General features: G+C 55.3%; 5 protein-coding genes across 5 annotated transcripts; 2 read left to right on the top strand and 3 right to left on the bottom strand.

The window, feature by feature from the left end:
• PG994_001087 (OPT superfamily oligopeptide transporter) lies at positions 1–2,598 on the top strand (the record flags this gene model as incomplete). Its single annotated transcript, XM_066852496.1, has 1 exon — positions 1–2,598. One exon carries the CDS (start codon positions 1–3, stop codon positions 2,596–2,598), a length of 2,598 nt encoding a protein of 865 aa, XP_066720637.1.
• A 766-nt stretch (positions 2,599–3,364) lies between these two features.
• PG994_001086 (MFS general substrate transporter) lies at positions 3,365–5,569 on the bottom strand (the record flags this gene model as incomplete). The annotated part of the gene is made up of 7 exons (XM_066852495.1): positions 3,365–3,982; positions 4,067–4,311; positions 4,807–4,902; positions 4,958–5,042; positions 5,105–5,189; positions 5,285–5,376; positions 5,441–5,569. 7 exons carry the CDS (start codon positions 5,567–5,569, stop codon positions 3,365–3,367), a joined length of 1,350 nt encoding a protein of 449 aa, XP_066720636.1.
• A 900-nt stretch (positions 5,570–6,469) lies between these two features.
• Positions 6,470–14,920, bottom strand: PG994_001085 (uncharacterized protein; the record flags this gene model as incomplete). Its single annotated transcript, XM_066852494.1, has 6 exons — positions 6,470–8,303; positions 8,417–9,184; positions 9,262–11,225; positions 11,288–11,783; positions 11,863–14,331; positions 14,436–14,920. 6 exons carry the CDS (start codon positions 14,918–14,920, stop codon positions 6,470–6,472), a joined length of 8,016 nt encoding a protein of 2,671 aa, XP_066720635.1.
• Positions 14,921–23,499: 8,579 nt separating this feature from the next.
• PG994_001084 (uncharacterized protein) lies at positions 23,500–24,176 on the top strand (the record flags this gene model as incomplete). The annotated part of the gene is made up of 3 exons (XM_066852493.1): positions 23,500–23,710; positions 23,819–23,866; positions 23,941–24,176. The coding sequence occupies 3 exons, from the start codon at positions 23,500–23,502 to the stop codon at positions 24,174–24,176; spliced, it is 495 nt and encodes a 164-aa protein (XP_066720634.1).
• A 560-nt stretch (positions 24,177–24,736) lies between these two features.
• Positions 24,737–25,309, bottom strand: PG994_001083 (uncharacterized protein; the record flags this gene model as incomplete). The annotated part of the gene is made up of 1 exon (XM_066852492.1): positions 24,737–25,309. One exon carries the CDS (start codon positions 25,307–25,309, stop codon positions 24,737–24,739), a length of 573 nt encoding a protein of 190 aa, XP_066720633.1.
• Positions 25,310–25,890: the final 581 nt, after the last annotated feature.

The raw sequence follows: 25,890 nt of genomic DNA, 5'->3' as shown, positions 1-25,890 counted from the left end.
ATGGCACGCGTCGTCGAGGAGAAAACCGACGCTACGACGCCGCCCTCGTCTGGCGGCGGCGTCGAGAACGAGAAGACGCACATCGACGACTTCCACGGTAGTTTGGATGCAGCCGCCCCGCCATCCGAGGTCCAGATCCAGACGTACCACAATGTCACCGAGTGCGATCTGCTCGAGGCCCGGTTGCTCGCCAAGAGCCTCACTCTGGATGACATCAGGCCCACGTTGGAGGAGGTCCTGCGCATCCATGAGACGGACCCCAATTTCCCCTTCGCCATCATTGAGAAGATCCGCTCCTTTCTCGAGAACCTGGCCATTTTTGCCGAGCCCGAGAAATATGAGATGCTAATTGAAGAGTTAAAGCTGGAGGCTGCTCTGATTACCGTCAACAGCCCCTACCCGGAAGTACGAGCTGTCGTGGACAACCATGACGATCCCACCATTCCCTGCAGCACCATCCGGGCCTGGATCATCGGCATGGGATTCGCCGTCCTTCTCTCTTTCGTCAATCAGCTCTTCTCCATTCGCCAGCCCGCCATCACCATCCAGGCCAACGTGGCTCAGCTATTGGCTTATCCCATCGGCAAGTTTTTCGAGAGTGTTCTTCCAGATGTCGGCTTTACCTTGTGGGGCACCCGGCACTCCCTGAATCCCGGCAAGTTTTCAAAGAAGGAGCATATGCTCATCACCATCATGGCCAACGTCAGCTGGAACACTCCTTACTCGAACAACATCATCTGGACGCAGTACCATTATTTCCACCAGGGCTACGCCGGCGAGTTTGCCTACCAGTTACTGATAGCTCTCTGCACCAACTTTTTGGGTTATGGCATGGCTGGCATGGTCCGGAGGTTCTTGGTCTATCCGTCGTACTGCGTCTGGCCCGGTTCCCTCGTGACCATCGCCCTCAATTCGGCCTTTCACAACGACAAGAACACGCCAGTAAAGAGTCCCTTCGGCAGGGTCTTCACCATGTCGCGCATGAAGTTCTTTGGCCTCACCTTCGCCGCCATGTTCATCTACTTCTGGTTCCCTGGATACATCTTTACGGCTTTGAGCGTCTTCAGCTGGATGTCCTGGATTGCCCCGGATAATGTTAATCTCAACACCGTCACCGGCTTCAATAACGGCCTCGGCTTCAACCCCTGGCCAACCTGGGACTGGAATACTCTGCTGTTCGATGCCACGGACCCTCTCATGCTACCCTTTTTCAGTACCTTTAACAAATTCATTGGGGCCGCTATATCGGGCGGCATCATTGCCATCTTCTGGTACACCAACGCCTACTACACCGGCTACATCCCCATCAACAGCAACCGCATCTTTGACAACACCGGCAACCTCTATAACATCAGTAAAGCTGTAGATTGGAGCACTGGTCTATTTGATCCGGTTAAATATGCCAATTATTCACCCCCTTTCATATCAGCCGGCAATCTGGTGGTCTACGTGTTCTTCTTCGGCATCTATACGGCAACTCTATCTTACGCCTACCTTTACCATCGCCATGAGATCATGATGGGGTTCCGCAACCTATTCAGGAGCTTTCGTCAAGAAATCGACCAGGAAGAGGGCCATTACCAAGATGTCCACAACCGCCTTATGGCCTCATACCCGGACATACCTGAATGGTGGAATGTCCTGGTCCTTAGTATCGCCATCGGGTTTGGCTGTGCTGCTATCGGGGCCTGGGAGACCTTTAGTAGCCCAGGGGTCGTCTTCTACGGATTGGCCCTGTGTGCTCTCTTCATTATACCCATCGGCATCATCAAGGCCATGACGGGTGTCGAAGTTACCCTCAACGTGATCGCGGAATTCATTGGCGGTAGCTGGGTACAAGGAAATGCTCTTGCTATGAACTATTTCAAGTCGTTCGGTTATGTCACTGTCCTGCACGCCATCTTCTTCTCGAATGATTTGAAAATCGCCCATTACGCCAAGCTGCCCCCACGACAGACATTCTTTGCGCAAGTCATGGGGATCATAATCTCCACGGTCATCTGTGTGGCTGTGCTCAATTTCCAGATGAAGCAGATTCCCGACGTCTGCACCCCCGGAGCGCCCTATCGATTTACTTGCCCGGGCATCAACACGTTCTTTGCTGCGTCGATAGTCTGGGGCACTGTCGGCCCGAACAGGATGTTTGGTAAGGATGGCCTTTACCCGCTGCTCCTGCTTGGCTTCCCCATTGGCCTTATCATCCCGATCATTTTCTACTACATCCAAAAAAAAACCAAGAAGGCGTGGTTGCGACAGATTCATCCCATCGCCATGTTCTACGGCGCTTTGACCTGGAGTCCGTACAACATCTCCTACATCTGGCCATCTGTACCTGTTGCCTGGTTCTCGTGGGTTTTCTTGAAGCGGAAATACGTCGGCTTCTGGTCCAAGTACAATTTTGTTCTCTCGGCATCATTCAGCAGTGCGATTGCGATTGCCGGCATTCTGATCTTCTTCACCTTGCAATGGCCCATGGTCGAACTGAATTGGTGGGGAAATACGGTGGTCAACCAGACGGGATGCGAAGGGACACCTTGTGTATTGTACAACGTTCCCGAGGGGAGCTATTTCGGTCCTCGACTTGGCGAATTCTCTTGATGATTTAATCGTGTTTGGGATAAACAACAGCACCAATTCAGATTCAAATCACGCCTCGCCAACACCCACATCTCATCGCGGCGATCCGTCGGACTACTATACAAGCAAAAGCCCCTTGGTGCCACAGTGCCTGGCTTGGTCATCACTGATGACTACAGAATTGGCGGTCTGGATCAGTAGTAGATAAGTGCTGCGCCGCGCCCTGTCGACCAGGCCACATTAGGGGGGTTTTCTAGCAAGATCACATCCAGGTGGGAAGGAGGCATGTATGCATCGCGTCGCCCTAGAATGGGCCATGATGATATCAGGCAAATGATTGCCTTGTCGTGCGGTTGGGTCTTCATTGGATTGGGAAGATTACCGGGAAGGCATTCGCCATGAATTGCAACTGCTAAGTCCAAGTAGGCCGGCTTACGACTCATTCGCAATGTGCAGATACTTGTCAGCGTCAGCAGAAAGTTACTTTTTGCTAGCCGGAACAGGTTGAGGGATGACGCCGACTGTCTGAGGGGGGTCAGGGATCCAATATGGCGTTGGCAGGTTATAGAATATATACACTGCTCCAAGTGATGACTTGGGAAATCTGTCTCGTTCACACAAGATACGTCATCTCGGCTTGATGCGAGTTACCCACATAGACAGCGCTTGAATACAGAAGCTCGCAGAGCACAAAGCGTACACACTACAACTTGCTACCTTTCACCACGTCGCGTGATTAACTTGTCCTGGCTATGTGCTCATGAACCCGCCATTCTCTTTCTCTTCCTTACGTCGCCAGTCTCCAGCTCGGATGGTCGTCTCCCAGGTTATCGGCGTTGGGCTCGTCTAATCGCCCGTCCCGCTCGCCGCGGTCCCGCCGTCGATTCTCCCGCCTCGCGCCGAGGTACAGCCACGTGCAGGCACCGGCGCAGACCCACAGCATGGCCAGGCTAACGGCGAAGCCGGTCCGGTATTGGGGCTGCTCGGAGTCGAAGAAGACGTTGGACGCGACGAGGCCGCCCGCGTTGCCGAGCCCGACCTGCGCCGCCGACGAGACGGCGCGCTTGTAGTGGCCGCTCTCGGCGTTGGCCAGCCAGGCCAGCGTGACGGGCTGCGTCGTGTAGCCGCCGCTGACGACGAGGAAGAGGGCGAAGTAGCGCACGCCGACCGACGTCGCGTGGGATGAGGATGGTGATGATGATGATGAGGGACAGAGTAAGAGGATGTAGCCGATGATGGCGACGGCGAGGCCGGCTAGGGCGAAGCTGTACCGGTGCCGCAGGCGGTCCGTCGCGTGGGAGACGAGGAGGCAGACCGCAGTGGCGGCGACGTAGAGGGGGATGGTGCGGACTTGGGCGGCGGTGGCGGTGAGGCCCATTTGGTTGAGGATGGTGGGGATGAAGAACTGGAGGGAAGTGAGAACAGAGTTCAGTTAGTATGCATGCTGAAGACATATAATGTTCGAACGGCGCTATTACTAGATACTCACCGACCCCGCATACCCCGTGTTCACGACCCCGAAGTAGGCCAGCGTCCCCGCATAGATCTTCCAGTCCATCGCGATGCGCCGCGCGGCCCGCCGGTTCAGTTTGTCCATGCGCGCCGCGCCCGAGTCAGCGGCCAGGCGCCGCTCGCCGTCCGTCAGGAACGCAGCCCGCTCGGGCCAGTCGGCGACCCAGAACTTGGCGGCGGCGCCGACGGCGACGGTTAGGAGGCCTTCGATGATGAAGATCCCTACGCTCAGCCCAATTACTTTAATCAGCTAAACTACTTCCCAGACACACACGGCTGCTATGCAGAGTAATGGGAAGGGGAAAGGAGACAGACAGTATCAGATCAGGGGAAAAGGGGGGGGGGGGGTGAATAGGAGAAAGAAGAAGAAGGAATTCATCAAAAACGTACACCGCCATGCTCCGTAGCTGCCGAAACCGGACATGTTGGCGATGGCTCAGGCGATGAGACCGGAGAAGGCGCCGGCGAGGATGGCGGAGCAGAAGAAGATGGACATGCGCCATTGCAGCTCGTAGCGTTTGTAGTACCTTATAGCCCGATGTTAATCGAACTGAATACTTGAAATGAAATTGGTGACAAACAGCCCTTACATGCTAATCAAATACGTAGAGCCTGTCATCAAGATTCGAGTAGAGTTAGTTAGTGAGTAGCCTACTAGACAGCATATATGCACACATTGAAAGAATGGATGGTTCGTTCAATAGATGCTCTGCTCACCTGGAAACACGCCGGCCTCGAAGATACCCAGGACGAACCTGCAGCCCACGAGACCAGACACGTTGGTCACAAGTCCTTGCCCGATGGTAGCGATGCCTGTCACGTAGGATTAGGGATTTGTATCATGAAATTGGATGTGTCGTTCGCTTACCCCAAAGGACCATGATGAGACTGAGCCACGTTGACGGAGCGACTCGCTTGATGATCAGATTCGAAGGGACCTCGAACAGGATATACTACAGGCACCGGTTAGCCAGTTTGGAACATATCCACCCAGTGTTCATACATTGGCACTCACAGGGATGAAGAATATGAACAGCGCAAGGTTGTAGTCCCGGCCTGTCATGTTCAGGTCCTCGGACAACCCTGGATCCTCGCATTTCCTATATGTTTCAGATCAGCCTCAGTGTTAGATGGATGCGTATACTCTATCTTTCTCATATCTGAGACCCCAAGATACTGTATTCTGATTGAAGACTTGCCGATGTTGGTACGATCCATGAACGCCAGGAAGTAGAGCACCGTGATGGAGGGCAAGACGTGCAGGTCGCATTTCCAGACAAGCTTCTTCTCGGCCGCGGCAGCGATAGGTCCCTCTTCTTCTTCTTCTTCTTCCCCCTCTTTTCTCCGATACTGCACCAACACCACCGCTACCGAGCGAGACGTCGCGCCCCTTCTCCCTACTACCCTTTCTGGTCTCGACATGCCGCGCACCGACTTTGATGTCGTTATCGTTGTCGGCTTTTGAGACTTCAGCGGCCATGTTGGGCTCACGAGGCTTTGTTCGAGTGTAATGTAACGTCAATCTATCTCCAGATCTAGATCTAGATCTGATCTCACCTCGTACGGTTTATGTGACTTGCGAAGAGATTGGTCCGTTCGCAGGGGAGATTGTGTCCCAGCTTATAAGGGGCAAAGCCCCGCGATTCACTTATTCTCAGCTGCTGTGTAAGTATGTATCCGGGTCATACTGCACCAACCCGGCACTTGTTTGCTGTTCACAGGCTAAAGGCTCGGTGATCATGCGGCGATGGAAGTGGGAAACGATGCCAGAACCCCCGTCGGTCCACCCCCGCATCTGCTAATGTTGGGGAAACGCGGCCAGGAAACCATTGGATGCTGTAGACGCTCCCGCCTGGCTCTTCTAGATCTCCTTGCGTGCCCGGCAGATAGTACGGGTAACGACTGTGTCTCCTTAGCATCCTGACCTTAGCACATGCTTGCAGGCATGGCTACCGCATCGCATGCTTGGCATCGAGGAGTGACCGTCACTGGGACTAGCTTACCTAAAAAGACAATAGCAATCACAAGAGAACGAGTCGATGGGGCGAATAGCAGCATAAATACTGTAAACTAATCTTTTGTTCTTCATACTACTAAATACAATACACATATAATAATATATCTTAACTCTGGGTATCATCCATGTACACACCTCGCGAAGCGAAGAACAACAAAAAAAAACAAGACTCTTTATGCGCCACAGCTATGATGATGCGTCTTCGTTTGTAACCCCTCTCCCAAATAGGACGCCAGTAATCCATACACCTTTTGATGTTAAACCAATATGATAAACACATTTCCAGAAGTAGATCGAAAACAATAACAAAAGAAAACCCCAAATCTTCGAATAACGATGGTGGTTTGGTGGTGTGGTGGTCTCTTAGATCATCCCAAACTTCTCTCCAAAGAACTGAGCCGTCGACTTCTTCTTAGTCAGACCGCCCCCGGTTGCGGTGCTGCGGGAAGCGCCGCCGCCTTCCTTATTAGGCTTGACAATCGTCCACTGCCGGGCCAAGCGAGTAGGCGACGTCAAGACCGGCGACACCTCGTCCCGGATCTCGTCCTCGTCGCTCTGGCTGCTGCCCGTCGTCATCGACTCCATAGAGCTGCCGTTGCTGCGGTTGCGCGCGTGCGTGGGCGTCGCCGGCATCGCTGTCGATTTGGCTGACCCAGACGACTCGGGGATGGTCGGGGGAGGCATAACGATGCCGCCACCGGCGGCCGTGGCCGTGGCCGACGACGACGACGTTAGCTTCTTGAGGTTCTTGCCCCAAGCGCTGCTCTTGGTACGGAGCACGACGCTAGGGCTGCGCTTATGGGTGGCCGAATGGTGCCCGTGCTGAGCAGAATGGCGCGCCGGGTGGTAGACCCCCTGCAGCTTGGCAATGATCATCTCGTACTGCAACATCATGGTGGGCGCGTCCACCATATCCTCGAGCGCAAAGTCGGTCGCGTGCTCGAGCCCCGGCACGCCCAGGTTGGGCATGCTCTCGTTGTAGAAGCGGGCCAGCTCGGCCGCGGGCACCAGCGAGCCCCAAATATCATAAAAGGGCACGGAGCGGACGTCGTGGACGCGCGCGACCGACGACGCGCCGAGGACCGCGTCCCAGCCCGCCGAGATGACGGCGTGGATGGCGCCGGCGTGATCGGGGAGCACGGCCTGCACCGGCGCCGCGAACGAGGCCGCGCCGCCATGGCCCGTGGCCTCGAAATGAGCCGGGGAAAGGGGGATGCGCGTGGCGCCGCCGGCAGAGGCGGCTTCATTGCCGCCATTAGTAGTAGTGATGGCGTCGTCGTTCAGCCCCTTGAGCACCAGCGGCTCCATGACGAAGGCCGACGTGAGCAGGCTGATGGTGGAGCAAAGCATCTTGAGGACCTCGTCGGCGAAGACGGGGTGCATGCGCCGCTCGCAAAAGGTCAGGGAGATGTCGATGCGCGCGCCCGCGACGGGGACCAACTTCACGAAGAGGTCCGAGTAGACGTAATTCTGGGCGGCCATGGCGCTGCTGAGCTTGCAGGGGGCGTTTCCAATGGCGAAGTCGCGCACCCGCTCGTGCGCCGCCTCGCCGCGGGTCTGGTGCTGCACCACGGTGCTGAAGCGCGTCCAGGGGGCCCAGCTCGTGCACTTCTGCACAATGTCGATGAACTGCATGTTCTCGTACGGGATGCTGGCCACGTGCTGGCTCTGCACCGTTCGGAAGTACTCGTACGGAGTGATGGGCACCGTGGGGATCTGGGCGCGGACGGGAACGATGCCGCCGCAGGGTCCCAGCACGTTCTCGAGATGAAGATGCTTGCCTTCGACGAGGTGCCCGAAGACAACATCATCGGAGCCGGAGAGCTTCGATAGCACGATGGCCCAGGCACCCTTCAGGATGGTCTCGAACGGAATGCCGAGGTTCTGCAATGAACCGGTGGGTATTTGCTGGCAGATGGTCTTGGGCTCAATGCTCGCCGCGCTGGGGGCAGTGTGGGCCACCACCTGCGTCATCTGGGAACCGCGCAGAAGATTCTTCCAATAGTCGGCAGCGCCGTTCCTGGAAGCTTGCTTGGCAGCCCTCATGACGTCGCAGAAGCCGGCGTTCCGGGTTGACAGTTCACCCTGTTCGTAGAGCCGGCTCAGGTCCTTTAGTAAGACGGGCATGGAGAGGTCGTTGTACTGAGCCCGGGATAGTCTCAGAAGGAGGATGGCATTTTTGCCACCGTCCAGGTAGCTGTATTGTCGTTGCAGATTAGTTATCGTGCTCTACTCGAGAAGATCGAGCCAGGAAAGTAGAAGGGGAAAAACAAGAAAAAGAAAAGGAAAAAGAAAGGATAGATGACTTACGCGAATCTGGTGACGGGCTTTCGGAAGTCGACGGGGACGCCCTGGTCCCGCTTGACGAGCTTCCCGGCCAAGGCAGATAGTCGCCAGCCAGGACACTGATATCGGTCAAAGTCGACGAGCCGGTGCGGGCTGTGGTGGTAGGGTTGCCGCAGGACGACTTGCCAGAGTCTTCTGTCATGGGTAGCGAATGTCGTCCGGAGGATGGGGTGGGCCAGTGTAAGCAAGTTACAGGCGTGTTCGAGCTTACCCCAGTCTAGCGATCCATTATGGTTCTGGATGTGGATGGCGAACCAGTCGATCGCCCCCTTGCCGCTCTCGAGCAGGCCCGCCTCGACGAACAGGGTCTGCAGCGACGACGCCTCCGTCACGTCCTCGATCGCGTCCCGGTCGCAGCCGAGCTGCGGGGCGATGGCTTCGTCGATGAAGGCCTGCGCGGGGCTCGTCGGTGTGGTGGTTCCGCCGTTGTTCTTGTTCGCGTTGCTGTTGCTTCTTATACCGTGGCGGTGGTTATTGATACTTCGGGGGCTGTTGCTGCCGGTGCTCAGCGCGGGTAGCGCGACGCTGGAAAGGGTGATGCCGTGGCAGATCTCGGCGAGGGACGTGTTGCGGAGGATGTCGATGACTGAGAACGAGATGCCGTGCTGGCGGCACGCGATGACGAGCTCGTGGGCCAGGTCGTTGTTGCCGCCGAGCCGGAGGAAGCCGTCCTCGGCCGTGATGGCGGACTCGTCGATGTCCAGGATGGACGCCCACAGGCGCGGACGCGTTCTTCGACGCGGGTCAACGGGAGCGGGTGGAGCCCTTCGGCCTGCACTTCACGGGGGTTAGGTACACTAGCGAGCGACAGGAGCTGGGTCTTGGAGAGCCCGGCGATGAGCCGCTGGAGGTCGACGCGGTTGACCTCCAGCGACGAGGTCAGCGGGATCTTCCGGACGGGGATGAAGGTGGACGGGATCATGTAGCCGGGCAGCGTGTCGCGCAGCGAGATCTCGGCCGTGCGCTTGGCCAGGTAGAGCTTCTCCTTGGTGTGTCGGCTCAGCCTGTTCAGCTCCTCGTCCTCGCCGAAGAGCTCGTCGCCCAGCTGGATGAACGCGGCCAGGATCGGGTCTGAGTTGCTGTCGCGGTAGGCGAAGGCAATGGTCTCGACGACAACGTCGACGCCGCGGCCCAGGCATTTTCGCAGGTGAGGCTCGACCTCGGACTTGAGGAACGACTTGCCCTCAATCGTCGTTTTCTCGCCCTGGCCCGCCACCAGCTCGAGCACCCCGTCCTCCTTGTAGCGGACAAGGTGGCCAGTTCGCAGAAGTCGACCGGGCTCCTTGGCCGCGGGGTTCCAGCGCTTGACATTCTTCTCGTCAGTCTCGTAACCCTCAGCTAGAGTCGGAGACTCGATGACCAGGACACCGACAGCGCCAATGGGCACGAGGCGGTTGAGTTTCGAAGGGCTGACTACCCAGAAGTTGCCACAGGCAGGTTTCCCGATGCATCGCAGGGAGCTAGCATCCTTGACCTCGGAGGCCGAAAGCCCCAAGGGGCAAGACTCGGCAGAGCCGTAGGCCAGGAGGACCTTGGCCCGGTCTGCCCAGGGCACGTAGGTGTCCTCATCGAGATGGAGCGTGCGGAAGCAGACGATGGCCATATCCGGGAGGCTCTCCGGCCGTAGGCTGCGGGACAGCGCGGGCGTCAGGTAGGACCAGTTCACCTGCATGCGACACGCGGCCGAGGTGAAGTTGGTGAGGCGCTCGGCCGCCGAGGGCACGCAGATGCAGCCGCCGTTGATCAAGGTCGTGAAGACCTCGGACAAGGCGATGTCGGTGCTGAAAGACGAGACCTGCATGACGCGGCTGGAAGGGTTGATGCGGAGGGCCGGGCCCTGGCTGATGAAGGCGGTGGAGAGAGCGTTGTGGGTGTACTTGATGCCCTTGTGCTGCTTGGTGCCCTGGTGCTCAAAGAGGATACACGCCGTCTGGTGAGCCTTGGTAGAAGGGGGCGTGACGGCGACGGGCTGGAAAGCCATAGAGTCCATCGTCTCCTCGTTGAGGTACGTAACGTCGCAGGAGACGACGCCGTCGAGGTGGCGGCGCACGCTCTCCGAGGCCAGGACGATCTTGGCGCCGACGCTCTTGGTGACCCAGCCGAACATGGAAGTCAGCTCGGCATCGACGGGCACGAGGATGCCGCCCGAGTTGAGCACGCCCAGAATGGCGACAATGGCCCATCGGCTCTTGTCGACGATGACGGGCACGGCGCTGTCGGCCGTGACTCCGCGGTTCCGTAGATGGCTGGCGACCGTCATAGCAAGCTCGTCGAGCTGGCCGTAGGTCAAGTCACCGTCCCACGCACACACGGCCTGGATGTCCGAGTTCTCGATGGCTTGCTCCGCAATCAGCCGGTGAATATGGTCCTTGGTCTGCTCGGACTTGTGTCGTCCGTTCCACCGGAGGACCTGTTCCTGGTCGTAGTCATTGAACAGATTCATGTCCTTCACCATGCTGTCGGGACCCTGCATAAGGCACTGGATGGCTTGGCCGAAGGCCTGGGCCACGTGGCTGGCCTGCGCAGGAGTCAGGATGCGGTGTCCCAAATCTACGGCAACGCCGCCGTTTCGGAAGTTGACATCGATATTGACATCATATTCGGAATGCTGGATGGTCTTGAGGTGATGAAGTCGGGAGCCGGGTTGCGAGTGGAGAGTGTTCTCGTATCCAAAAGACAGGCAGGTATTGAAGAGACGGCCGCCCTTGGTCCCCAGCGCATGCTGGATGTTGTTCACGGACACGTGCTGATGATGCAACGAATCCTTGTGAATCTCGTCCGAATCACCAGCAGCTCGTCAACGAGCCGCGAGGGGTGCAGGTTCAGGCTGCATACCAAGGTGTTGGAGAAGCAGCCCACCGCGTCCGACAGCCCCTTGACCGGGATGTCGCGGCCCGACGTGCGGTAGCCAAAGCAGACGGCGTCGGGGCCGACATAGGCCCGAAGCACCAGACCCCAAGCCACTCGGAGTACTGAGGCGGCCTGGATCTCATATTTACTGGTAAATTCTTCGAGGGCTTGATGCGGGATACCCAGATCGATGGAGTCGGTGTAGTATTCCTTCACATCCACACACCTCGAAACCAGTGTAGGGAACTGACAAGACGGCACGTCGGTGAGCAACTCACGCCAGAACTCGGTGCTGACTGGGGTCGTTTTTAGGCATTGGAGATACTCGGGATAGGACACGACTGCGGCGGTCGGGGTTTCATGGTGGAAGTAAGCCCTATCGAGCTCGTCGAAGATCTTGATCAAGCTAGCAGGGTCGCAAAGAGCCTGGCTGATTTCCAGCTTCAGGAGCGTCCTGCCCGGCGCCTGACACACTACGAGTCTGTGCCAGGAGTGCCCTTGGCCAGTTTGGGGGAGCGAGCTTCTCCAAAGAGTCTTTGGCCTCTTCGGGCAGGTAACACTCGATGAAGAGCATGTTGGGAGAGTGGCGCCGCAGAATGATCTGGTCGTAGAGTCCGTTGTTAGAGACACTGTCGGCGAAGACCGTTCTTAAAGCCGGGTGCTTCTCAATGATCCCCTGCCAGGCCTTACAGATGCGACCAACATCCACATAGCCTCCGATGGTGTCAATCGTGTAGATGGCCTGCATGATCGACGTGCCGGACACGAGCGCCTCGTTGATGAGTAGGTTTTGCTGGTTAGGGGTCACGGGGTAGATGCACTCGATATTCGAGACCTCGACGTTGAGCTCCGGAAGGACGTCCCTGTTCATCTTGGCGACGCCGTCGTACGTGATGTCGATGTACGACATATCCGCGAGGGTGAGCTCGGGCACCTGGTTGCGCAGCCGGTGGATGGTCTGGCGAAGATGTGCTTCGCAGCTGCGGACCCAGAGCTGGATCAGGTCCTGACGTTGGGAGTCCCGGTTGCAGACGAACTTGAACTTGAGCTCGCCGTATTCCACCGACGCAGACACTTCAAAGAGCGCGATGCGGCCAGCACTGCCCCCAATGTCGGATGTCTCCGAGACCAGGGACGCGGTGGGGATGGGGAGCTGCTGCAGAAGACGGTCTTGACGCTCTGGGCCCTGCGTGGGCCCCGCGTAGGTGAAGAGGACTTCCATGGGGCAGGTCGAGGATGCAAAGGCATCTGCCGACGCACCATCGCGAAGCCTAGAAGCGAAGTAGGGCACGCCTCGCTCGGTGACCGAGAGCCGCGAGTCCTTGACTCGGCTCAGCACCCTCGACATGTCTTCTGTTTGGCTAACAGAAAGTGACAGTGGGGATAGCGAGGTAAACCACCCGACCGTTTGTGTGATATCGAGCTCGGAATCCAGGGCGTCTCGATCATGTTCATGGCTCCAGATGGTGGGAGTGGGTCGGTCGGTAAAGGTCTTGGAGAAAGATTGGAGGAGAGCGGCCATGAAGATGTCAGAGGTCTCGGTGCGAAATGCGTGGTTGCTTTCCTCGAGGAGACCAGCAATATCGGCTCCAAGCGTAAAGCCATAACTCACTGTGCTTCCATAGGTGTTGCGGTTGCTCTGTATCCCCCAGTAGTCGCAGTTGGCGGGGCTGGTGGTGAACGGCAGCTTGGCAGCATCCTCCATGCGGTCTATGCGGCGCCGCTGGTGAGAGGACCAAGACTGGTACGAGACGAGGTGACTCGTGGCCAGCGTGCCGTTGAGTAGTAACTCCTCAAGATCCTCTGTGATGATGCGCCACGACATGGAGTCGATAACGAGATGGTGCGCCACCAGGTAGAGAACCTGGTAGCCATCATTCGTGTGGAAATGGTGGGCAGCAAAGACCGGGCCGTTCTCGATGTCGATGTTGACCTGGGCCTGCTTGATCACCGTCTCGACCTCTTGGTTGCTGCCAACGGCGTGGTGGCCGAAATGGTACGAGGAGGGCACCTCCGAAAGTGTGTGTTGAGACCACGACGCCCCGCTTCTCCTGAACCGGGTCCGCAGCATGGCGTGGTGTGCGACGACTGCCTCGATAGCGGCATGTACATCTTCAATGCCAATCGACTTGTTGATCCGCAGTAATAGACTCTGGTTGAACCTATACGTGCCGGTGCGAGAGCTTCTCAGAAGAGACTTGTTTCCCATGACGGTATGAAAGTAGAGGCGCTGCATCGGTGCGAGCTCGGTTCCCTTACCAGTCTCTTCGAGTGACCTCCTGGCCATCTCATCGCTGGACCCGGCCAAGGCGGCGAGCTGTGTTAGGGACATGGTCTGGAGGACATCTTCCACCTTGAACGAGAGGCCCTGCGACTTAGAACGGACCACCAGCTGCACCGCCGTCTTGGAGTCGCCGCCGAGCTTGGCGAACGACTGGTTCATGCCAATCGATTCGGTATCCATATTCAGTACCGTACCAACGAGCCTCTGCAGTTGCACCTCGATATCAGTAGTGGGTGCGACCAGGAGCTCCTGGGTTTCCACCGACATGATCTGGCGATGCAGCTCCTCGTTGGCGTTCTGGATCCATGTCTGCATCTTTCTCCGGTTGATCACGCCGTTTTCGTCCAGGGGTAACCGTTCCAGGACCACCCAGACGCTCGGCACCAGAGATTCGTCCACCTTGGCCTTGACCGCGGCCCGGATGGAGGGGAGCGGGCTGGTGTAGTAGGCATTGAGAAGTTTGAGGTCGCAATCATTCGGCCCTTCGATGACGCAGCTGGCGAGACTGAGGAAAGCCACCGTCTGTCCCTCAAACATGCCCGCCTTCGGCTTTATCACGCATGCCTTGGAGACATCACTGTTTAGCGACAGCACCTGCTCGACCCTGTTATGATATCTCTTGGAGGCCTTCGGGTGCACCATGGGTTTGTTGTTGTATATAGCCAAATCCGGCAAGGGTCGTTGCTGGCGGGCGGGCGCCGTCGTCCCTTGGTAGGTGCTCATGGGCGTGCTCAGTTTAAGAGGACTAATCGTACAGGACGGCTCGCCGAACGGCGACTTGTGCATGGGCGTCATGCGAGTCTCCAACTCGGCCAAGGTCCTGCAGCTTAGGATGTCCCGAGTCTTTACCGACAGACCAACTTGCATGCAGCGTGCCCTGAGGAGCCTCGCCGCTCTCGTGTCTCCCCAATACCTTGGAAGGACTCATCGCGCAGTACCGATGAGACAGGTAGGCCCAACGTGTCCGCCACTGCTGATATCAACCTATTCTCAATCGTATTGTCGACCGGTGTGATCTCCATGTTGTGCTCCGGCGTGCTCGTGTATACCGAGCTCGTCCTCCGCGTGCGGCGACGTTCCTCTACCGCTCGCGGCGGCTCCAAGTCGCTCACTGAGACCCCGAGCGCATCTGCAACGGCGGCCGCGGCCGACTTTGGCGAAAGCTGCGGAATAGGCGGCCTGGTGGCGGGACTATATGACAGGGAGGTACGTATACTAGGGAGTAGCCTCCGCTTGGCGGATAATGTTCTTCCTCGAGCCAAAGCTTTTTCTGTAGATTCTTCTCCAAACATGCCGAAGGAGGTGTCTAGCGGAGGTATCTGTAGGTAGTCCATTGTGATAGGCCGAGGAGCTTCGGCGTCCCCGTGACGTGAACTATACTGCGAGATGTTGTGTAAGATCACAGCCAAGAAGGTCGAAAGCTTGAATTTGGTCAGGTATCCTTACTTGAGTATAAAAGTTTTATGGCTGAGAGTATAACAGGGAATAGGTTATAGTCGTATTCACTGGACCCGATGAGACGTGGTAGCATGAAAGTGTGAAAGGGTAGGTAGGCGTGTAAGTGCGAACGGACGGAGTCAGTGGGGGAAGTGAATAAATGGAAGGATGAAGGTGGTAAGAAGTACAAGGAATGGGGGTGAGAGGTGGACAGGATATCAAGATTCTGTATCACAGTAATACGGCGCATCAGTACGGATGGGCCAGTTTCCAACGTGTGCAAGTAAATCAATGCCGCCCAGGGTCTTTTTTCTGAGGTAGGCTATCTATAACATTATACTTTGTCGGGTTCGCGCAGGAAGGCACGGACGGGGGCAGGCCCATTCGGCGGGCGGAGCATTTGGCATTGCAAGTACGGCACAGGTGGAAGGAGCAAGGATGCATCGCCTGTTGACTGTGGGTGGGAAGGTGGAAACAGACAATACATTGACGTTCGGCTACAGTCAGACAGCGAGCACCAACCAGGTAGCTGTGTCTGTGTGTGCGAGTGAATGTGTGTCTGGTGTATGCCTGTAGTAAGCATATTTCGTAGTGTGAAGGCTAGTTCTTAGTACTTTCCGTACAAGAATAGATGACAGGCAAGCCGCTTAGCTTGACCTGAACTGCTAACCTAAGCGTAACCCGGTAACGTCAAATTAGAACAAATTGATCGGGAGAACACCCAAGAGAAATAGTGTTTCCTCCTCGGAGTTTCTGGTGTTGCACCGAAACAAATGAAAAAGAGCTTCTTTTTGCCATTCCAGGATTAGGGGGGTTACGTTTATGCCCACTCCTCCAGAAGGATTCAATCCGTCGGCGCAACTGGCTTGGATATCGAGAGCAGTTCTTGGGGCGGATCCAGGCCTGACTGAGGTCATAGGCGACAGGGTAACCTAGTAGGTCTGCTGGGTGTCCTTTTGCCCCTGCCTGTCTCTCTGTCTTTTTCCAATTGCCGTCCAATTGCCCCAGCTACATAAATCGCCCGGCCGATTGTCGGGTTGCGGGGACTTCGCGTGGTGTCTGCGCTAAAAATACATCTGCGCCAGCCCCAAGACAGTAAGACAGGGCCCATCGGTCGCGGTTAACAAGCTGCCGTGGTGGCAGTAGCGCGGCTGTGCCGCCAATACTCACCCATCTTCCGAGACCAACGCGGGAGCTATCATTTTATTATTAAGACCACCAAACCTCCGGGGCTCTCTCCACCGTCCAAAATGGCACAGCATACAGTACAAGTACAGTACAGTATAACTGTAGTACAGCGAAAGACGCACCGCGGCATATCACGGCCCTGGCACCAGCACAACTATGCTACCCTTCCCCAGCATTCTCGTCAGCACTTCAAACTTGCACGAGTCAGTGTTTGTTGGAAGGCATGAAGGGTCCTAAACTCTCAGCGTTGGTTTGCTGCGGGGCAGAGGGTACTACACCATACATTGATAGCACAGCATTCCTACCCCACCTAGACGCGACTTATCACCACAAATGAACCCAAGAAGTGGTATGCTACTGATTGTAACATTTCTGATGTGAGGCACAGGACTGTCACAGGACTGGTTACCTACCCAAAGTGGGTAACAGCAAGTGGGCTTGCTGGAGAAGGCTGGAGGACAAGGAGAAACAAACGACCAGCTGTTCGGTTCGTTCTACCTACAGTAATCAAATCTCCATTACCACGTCAGGTCGATCTATCGAAACAATACTCACGTCGCGGTCGATCTTCGCATGTTGAATTCAACTCCGGGCTTGCCATGTCGCATGGGAAGGATTCGCACGAGTCGAGCCGGACGTCATCGCAAGTAGGAGGTGGGGGGCCAGCTAGGCGAATGGGCACTGGTTGGTCCCTGAAGGAGAAAAAAAAGGAAGAGATACATAGCAAGCACACCAGCAAGCATCGCATCATGCATTCCTTTGCTCTCAACCCAGCCCGGATCAGGCAAAACCTGAGTTGACGACACCATCGGCCAAGCTCCCAATCCTTTCGGAACCCGATGGTTCATCATCGTGCCCAGGAAGCAGGCAGGGTTGGGGGTTGTTACCCACAACCCACATCACCTCTCGGCAGACTCCATAACCGCAGAGAGCCACGCCATAGGCCATAGGCGAAATAGGACGTGTGTATGCATATATAATATAATGGCTGAAGCCGAATCGCCCGAGCGACCAAGTCTGATGATATGCATAGATTTGACTCGACCAAGCCGGTTTCCAGATGGCTCCTTCGGTCGTCCGACCCAATCACACCAGCCTCTTCTACCTCCCCCGAAAGACGACATCTACCCCCTCACAATCTCTCGCGAAGGGTTCCTTTTTATTCCCAGGGGAGCCTTGTATTGCACTGCATGCTTTTTCTTTGTTTCCAAAGCAAGAGATAACACATGAAAATGCCGAGGAGGGGCAGTCCTGAGCATCTTTCAGGCATGCGCCAACGGACCAATATGAGCCACCAACCGACAGCCAACATGTCTAAGGAAAAGTTGATATAATACAGAAATGCGCAATCGAGTAGGTAGGAATGGCAAATGGATTCTTCTATTTAGCTCCCGCAGGAGCACAGACCCAACATCATCCATGGCGTTGGATTGCTATGCTTGCGCCTGACGTATGGCTGGCTCCTACGGCAGGCAGTCGGGTGGTTTGTTACCCACACCCATTCGCAAATATGGAGTGCCCGAAAGCCTTCATCGGTGTGTTGACGTCGCTTCGGAACCCCATTTTGCCTCTATCAGTCTTTTCTTCTCTCGCAAATCCTGCAACCGATGGAATACTCGATGGCAGGAAGGGCCAGAAAGGGTGTGGTTGCGAGCAAGTGTGCTGCCTACACCATCCTTCTTGACGGCTTTGATTTGTGAGCCTCGCCTAGCAAGACTTCCCCTATGAGCCCAGGCAAGAGGGTGTGCAGTTTTGGTAGTCATGAATCCGCCCAAAACCTCTCTCCCATCATGCGACCTAAAGTCGGGTTGAACAACGTTAGTTTTGACAGATCAAGCACAACATCATGAAACATCGGATGGTAATACCGCACATCATTGGAGATGAGGTTATCTGCACATTTGGCAGGCTTGTCCGCCTCGCGTCAGCACAGCGACGATCTCTCTCCTCAGCTGGGCGACCCTACAGAATGCTGACCACCCAACCGACCTCAGCTGCATTCCATCCTGCAACAAACTTGGAGTACTGCCATGGTGGGTTGCGCGCCGGCCGTCTAAGCCTGCCAATCAACGGCCAACCCGTACCACCCTCGCCAAAGAAATCCTGATGGTTGGGTGTGACGACACACAACGCCAGCCAAATGCCAGGCTCAGTGGTACGACGCAGCCATTGGTTTGCTTACACTATGCGCAAAATGGGAAAAGAAAAAGATGGACAGAGGCGTGAAAATCCAATCCTTCAACAGCTGACGATCCCATCCCACCACCACGGTTGATTACTTGGCGTGCGTCTGTTTCAGATGAATTAGGTTGACAGGCTAGCATCCACGTTGCAGTGCAGCTGCTGCGCGATGCATACCACCACACACTCGGGGCCGATTGGTAGCAGTATGCAGATGTATGTAGTAGCCGTAGTAGCTCGTCGGATGAGTGTGTGCTTTTAGGTGCGACCAACATTCTCGGGCATCCCGCAAATGTACATATAACTCCGAATCTCCTGGTCTGGTCTGGTCTCCCATCCATCCCGGGCGAGAAGACAGAAGAATCTCGCATTCCATCCGAGAAAGAGAGAGAGAGAGAGAGAGAGAGAGAGAGAGAGAGAGAGAGAGAGAGAGGGGCTGACTGACTAAGGGCAAGCAAGATGAGATGATAGCATAGCTGGTGTAAATTGTGTAATCTGCCCCAGCAATGCCGGGCCGGCGTGTCTGTTGGTTCGCGTTATATGCCTGGAAAGAGCCCAAAAGACCAACAACCGTCAGCACTATAAAGCCTCATTCCAGAGCCCCCAGAATACAATCCGAAACTCGAAATCAGCCGCCTCCCGCCAACCAACCACTGTTGGGTGCGCCCAGCTCGCATCCGCATCAGCTGGGATCTCCACGCCATCCCCCGCGCAATCCGACCCAGGTTATCCGCGATATGCCCGACCGAGGACACATATATGGCTTCTTTGGAAAATCCCGAAGGCATTAAGAGGCATGCTCTGCAAAACTTCTGTTCCCTCTCCTTCTGTCCTACCGACCCCTCCTCCTCGTGCATCTACCCGACATTGCCGTGGCTGCCGCCGTCGTCTATCATCTAGTAGTTGATGACGACTTGCCTCGAGGAATGTGAGACATCCGACAATTGCGGCGTACCGAACCCCGAAACCCCAACGGGCACTTGGTTTTCTCCCGTACTCTCCGAATCGAATGATGGTGCCCCTTGGTTTCCCGATACCGCGAAGCCTCTAGTGCCCCTCATCATTATCGTTATCGTAAACACCACTCACATGTAATACGCCCACTTCATACTCTCGGTGTAGGTTCATGTGTTTCGCGCACAGTCATCGCGGCAACTAGTATGGCCCCAGGTACGGATAGTAGGCGCCCTTTTCCCTCTTCGTAAGATGAATTGCCGCGCTTAGTACGCGGGTCTTGTTGTGGGTTAAGAGACCCCCAAATCTCATACATAGAAGTGTGCGCCCGCACCGACGGGGCAGTGGTGGGGTCCCCTTCGATCGGCCGACGCAAGTCAGCATGCTGCTGAAAAGGTTAGCATGATGCTCGCATCTGATCCGCGGTTTACGTACTCTAGCTACTTACCTTACCGAGTCATCAGCCGTAGACAGACCGAGCATTGCGTTCAAAATTAGCAGAGTAAAAATCAACCGTAGTAAACGCTAGCCGAAGCTGAAGGCGCCATCATTCCGGTGAAGATGAGAAGAAATTAGGATCTCTTTTAGTAAGCCTCTAGGCCTCCCTTTAACCTAAGGACTACTAAGCATAAACGGCGACCATCGTGCGTGGCGTCCGGCAACCGAAAATAGAAAGAAAGAAAATTACACTATGGGTTAGCTTGATGACAGCCGCGTTGACCCTATCAAGGATCGTGGTGCGAAAGCCGTCTCCATCCATTCCCCGGCGGAAGGGTGTTTTCCCCATCGTGAATGGAGTCGGCTACCAGATGTTCGGCGACCTGCCCCATCCCTTACTACATATGTACTGGGAGCGGGCCGTCGCTTGAGATGCAAGGTCATCAAAGGATGCCGAGCGGAGCCATGATCCATCCAAACATGTGATATTGCGATTGGCAAGTGGTAACTCACTTCGGATTGGCATTGGTCTTCGATCGTGACTCTGCGGCTACAGGATATACTCCTACTTAGGATGAAATATTCTCTCACAGCCAGCATGCCAATGAACAGTTGCTCCGAGACTCCAATCTATTGTACTGCAGGACGCGATCTAACTATCGGCTAAGTGCCCCGGCATCATTCGGATACATTGAATGAAAATGTTATAGGACACCTGCGAAATCTACCACTTGTCATGAAATGGTTACAACGATGTCAGGGTTAAGCCTCTATCGCGAGTATTAGATATCCGAAGAAGGTATCGTATTTGGGGAGAGAAGCCGTTTGGAACCCCGTAGACGTCCATCTAGCCTATTCAATACTCGCTGGACGAATCGCGCTATCACCAGGCCTTGCCCGGTATCATGTCGACGCGCATCAGAGTAACCCGGAGTTGGCGATTTGATCACACAGTTTAACAAGTTTCACAATATGTCTAAATACGGAGTCTAGGTTTAATGCATAGATTAAACTAAATAACATAGGTTAATATAATTACCGTTTACTCGTTCCTTTTTTTTAATTTTTTTTTTTAGTTTTTAAAATTTTTTTTTTTTAATATCTAATTTAAATCCGCATTTTTTTATAAGAAGTTTATATAAAGAGGATCTATTTTTATTAGAAATTACGAAAAATTAATTCAGTGCCGCCCTCCCGTTTTATAGATTCGAATCCAGATAGATTATAGAATTTTTCTCCCTTGCTCTGTGGTGCCGGCTTGATAGAGGGATTAGAGATCGCCAACTCATATGGCCTCTTCATCTGAGAGCGAATGTATGAGCCTGTGATGTCAATGCACCTGTATAATATGCTAGTGCAGAGGGGATATATCAAGGAGCCCGCTGGCTCCTCCGGGGGCTGGGCATTGTCTTCAGCCACAGCTTGTCCTGCTGGCTTCTCAAAATGGGTGGTAGAAGCAGGCAGGGCGGCTTGGTATGTGATGTTCTTCATTTTCGCGACATTTTCCCAGCATTTTGGGACGTTTCTGAATTCTGGCTTCGTCAGTTTCTATGCCTCTATATCCAATTGGCTCGCGCGTCCAGTGTCTGACTTTTATCAGGCATTCATTAAACGCACACTTTGTCGAGGCAGCTGCAGGGAGGGATCAGGTAAACGGTTAGCCGTACGATCAGACCTAAAGACAGCTACACATATTCATAGCGTGATAGCCGTTCGCTGGCGGAAATCGATGTTGAAGACGTACTCGACCATGAGCGGTAGCAGGTTCAAGAGTACGCAGCGGCAGGTTGGGCGGAAAGATCCTACCCAATGGGGATCTCTCTGCCATAGGCCATGTGGCCCCGTTGGTGACGGGGTTCAAGGCCCTCAGCAGGTAGAGTGTGATGTTATTTGCGTTGACCACCCTTCCATGATCGAGAAAAAGAGGGAATGGGACCTCGATGAGCTCTTAGCACCTGATCGCGGATCTAGGAAACGGCTCTCCGCGAAAAGAGCAGTGCAACCACAATTGCCGAGCCAGGGTAAGTCCCCAAAAGAAGCAGCAACAGAGAAGACCATGATTCCACTGAGGGCTCCAGGCCTCCTGCACCCTGGAGCAAACCTTCAGTAAGAGGAACACACGACCCCTAGCCCCGACGAGGAGGAGGAAACCCCTGAACCGACGCAGGGTAACACCAGGGTACCTCGGGCCCAAGCACCAACCGCGAGCCCGCTGCGTTACCCTGAGAGGGAGCTGACGCCGACTAAGAGAAGCATCCGCACCCCACACGTCCCACTGACCACAATCGGTTGATGGACAATTCGTCAGTCCAGCATACATGCCAGTAGCCTGGTACGACACATCGCGTCAGCCGGGGACGGCAGCAGAGTCGGCGACCAACTTGAGCAAGCCAAGAAAAGAAAATGCTTCATGCTGAGGGGAAACCGGCAGAACGGATATGTCTTGACCCCTCCCTCTCCGTTGCCAGAGCACGATACTACACATCCGCATTATCGACGTCGACGTCGACGGAACCGACAAACGCCCCAGCTCAGCCACCAACTGGGCCGAGGGTCATGTCATCACCGGGGTCCCGCGTACCTCTACGAGGGGGAGCCTCGTTCCGGGAGGGAGGGCAGGGGTTAAGCATCCAAAGAGCCCTTTCCTCTTGCCCCGACCACACCCGGGCTGTGCTACATCGACGTAGCGCAGAGCCCCCTGCCCGTCGGGACAGTACATCCTTTCAAGAAAGACGAGAGGTCCCCGAAGCTTCGGCCAGACAACATACCGCGTCCATTGGGGACCAGCGACGCCGGCTGGGGAGGAGGAAGAGAGGGCTTACCGGAACGTGATCCGGGGCTAGGGCTCTCCGCAGACACATCCCTGAAAGCCCCACGATTCTCACATGGGGCGGATTGCAAGCGAGCGGGCCCGCCTTGGTGAAGTTTCGAGCAACGTCGTGATATGACACCCATGTCAATCAACTAGCCAGACCTTCGTAGCCATGTCGCGTCTATGGGGACCGATAGCCTACATGTCGGTACTGAAGCTGGGGAACGACGGGAAAGGTAGACCTCCCTCAAGCCGTTGTACTTGGTGGAGAGGAAGGAGAAGATGCTCGATCGGGATTAGCCGACCCTCGCTGGGGATTAGCCGAACCACGCCCGATTCGAGCTTCCGGCCACTGCCATTCAGCCCTGTGTTGGATGATACAAGAACTGTTTTTCTCATTCATCAGTGCTATGAGTCTCCAATGATTTATCTCGTCAGGAGAATGTGCAAGTATCTCTGCCTCGAATTAAAGTTAAGGGAAGAGCATGCTAAACACCGTGACGTCATAACCAAACCACAATCTACCCAACGTTGGCAGCCCCACTAACGTTTCTTGTGTATTCAGGTTTCTATGGGGTTCGTCTAGAGACCAAGCGCCCGTTCGAATTGTCCAGGGACAAGATCATCTCATGAATGCTGCTATGTCTATGTCTGATCGGTTAGGAATACACGTTCGGGTATACATCTCTGTTGGTGACAGGAGTCAATAGTCCTTCGTCCTACTTTGCTTTGTGCTTGTCGCCCTGCTCGTGTTGGTTGTTGAACTCACCCTCTACAACAACAACAACAACAACGTTCTATCCACTCGTTATGACCAAACTCACGAGAGACCTAACAAAGGTTTCTTGTATATAGCATAACATAATCGACTTGGCCCCTGTACATACACTCACTCACACACTCATGCGGACAAGAAAGACAGAAAGAACGGGCGGCAACAACACCGGTGGTCCCGCGGAATCCACCACCACCACCAACAACGACATGTCCGAAATGGACCACCGTCTCCGGGCGCTAGCCGAGGAGCACCAAAAGGCCATGGCCGAGGGCGAGCAGAAGATGCGCAGCCTCAGCAGCCGCTATAGTACAGCCATGGAAGAGGCTACCAATCGAAGTGAGTCGCCACCCTTGCTCTCTTTCTCGCCTCACGCAGCAGCCATCCATGCAATCTACCAAACCTATGTACCTATTTGATATAATAATGCTGACATTTCGTCTGGAGTCCAGCAACTAGACCATGAGAAGAACATGGCCGAGGCCGAAGCAAACAGTAAGTACTCGGAACCCCCCCTATATCATTACTGCAGAACACCCTGGTACTGATCGGCCCGTGCCCCCCAAAAGTGCGGCAGCTGCGCCACGACGAAGCCATGGCCGAGGCCCGGAGGCAGCTGAAGCGCTACACCAAGGGCCATGAGGGCGCCATGAAGAAGGCCCAGGAGGCCATGCGGGAGACGACCCGGCTCCACCAGCAGGCCATGCGGGATGCCCACGCCAAGATCCAGCAGCTGGAGCACAAGAAGGCCATGGCCGAAGCGGCCGCCAAGATGCAGAGCCTGAAGCAAATGGAAGCCGGGTGAGGAATGCACTGGAGTCTAGTAGATTGAATTTACCATCATCATTCGTGTAATATTACTTATGCCTGGAAGACTTACACTCAAATATCAATAACACAACATAACAACATGTCCGTCCATGTCCCTTGACTATGGCCCGATGGATGATTCGTAGAACAATCATTAGAAAGAACCGTCTCAGCGTTTCCATGATGCTGTACAGCAGCAGACACAACGGCCGAAAATCGCCCCAGACCCCGCAGGGTACAAGCACATATATATTACAAACACAAAATACGACGTCCCAGGTCGTCATCATCAACACCGCCGGCTCATTACCGGTGGCGCTCCATCCACACCAACCTACCCCTTCCTCAACTCCTGCCTCAGAGGCCTCTTCAGCCACGTAGGCCCAGGGCGCACCGCTACATAATCATCGCCCAAACCGCGGGCCGCGTCATTCATGGCGTCGTTCCTTACATCGGCCGTTTCCTAAACGACGACCTCTTCATCATCAGGGTCCTCAATACTGGTCCTCGACGTCGCCTCGTGCGTGCGCTTGATCTTTTCCCCGTCGTCTCCCGTTATCTCACTTGACGATGCCGGCTTCTCACTGCTGCTGCTGCTGCTGCTGCCTCCCCTCCTCTCCCCTTGCCCTTCTCCTTTTCCTTCTCCTTGGATCCAAAGCCGGGACTGCTGAACGGCCACAAGCTGGTGAACGTGGAGCTTTTCTGGTTCTGGTTGGGAGGGTGGAGGGGCAGCGGCTTTACGATCACATTGCCCTTTTCACCGTTGCCGCCCTCCTTTTCCACTTCAGGCATGGCGAAATCACCGAATTCTTCGTCGTCATCCTCCGCGGCTTCGTCCTTTTCCGAATCCGAATCATCGTCTCTGCCATCGCCAAACTTCTCGTTGGACCGACGTGACAAGGCACCTCTCCACCAGCTGCCTCGGGCTTGTTGGTTCCAGGATCCGGCATCGCCACCCTCGCCAAGACCATCGTCACTTTCGTCGTCATCCTCTTCGGCGTCATCCCCAAACGGATCCCGTAGTATGCTGTCGGGTTCCCTGGTGAGCTTCAGTTCGTCGTCATCATCATCGCCGTTCTCGATTTCTGCGGACTGGGATGACGCGGCTACAGAACTCTTCTGATGCATTGCGAGCCGCGCAGCGAGTTGTAGGCGGGCACGGGAAGGCGGGATGTTCAGCGGCGGCGGGGGTGGGGGAGGTGGCGGAATGGAAGGAGGATCCAAGGACGATGAAGCGTTCAGAGGATCGGTGTAGGCACGGAACTAAGAAAACAGTTAGCATATAGTCGTGGTAGCTTAAAGTAATTGTGTCGAAAGGTTTTGAGGGAATGTGGAAATGTAACAGGGCTCATAGCAGCTATAGCAACAAGGGGTTCAACAACACAGTCTTATATTGTCACGCAAGGCGAAGTGGGTGACCCGATCAGACTGTGAGTGATGTCATCCTTCGCTGTTGCTGCTATCTGATCGCTTTTGATATCCTATATGCTGACATGACTGCCGCTAAAGGCTTCCAGGAGCTGTTCAGAATGGCCAAAAAAGGGATCAAGACATGGAGTCTGCAGCGTGCACAAAACGGCCGCCTTGTTTTCAGACGCTCGCATCCAAAGCATCCGGTACCGAGGACTATCAACAGTTGACTGGGCAACACCTCCAAGCAGCAGCGAGGAAGTCGTACAGCTAGGGGAATCTCTTCCGACGCTTCGCAT

The sequence above is a fragment of the Apiospora phragmitis genome (genome assembly GCF_038363925.1).
Source record: "Apiospora phragmitis strain CBS 135458 chromosome Unknown utg000002l:1.0-5516284.0:1.0-5523493.0, whole genome shotgun sequence".
In the NCBI taxonomy this organism is placed as follows: Eukaryota; Fungi; Ascomycota; class Sordariomycetes; order Amphisphaeriales; family Apiosporaceae; genus Apiospora; species Apiospora phragmitis.
Note: the sequence above shows the minus strand (reverse complement) of the source record. Positions and strands in the feature narration are given on the sequence as shown.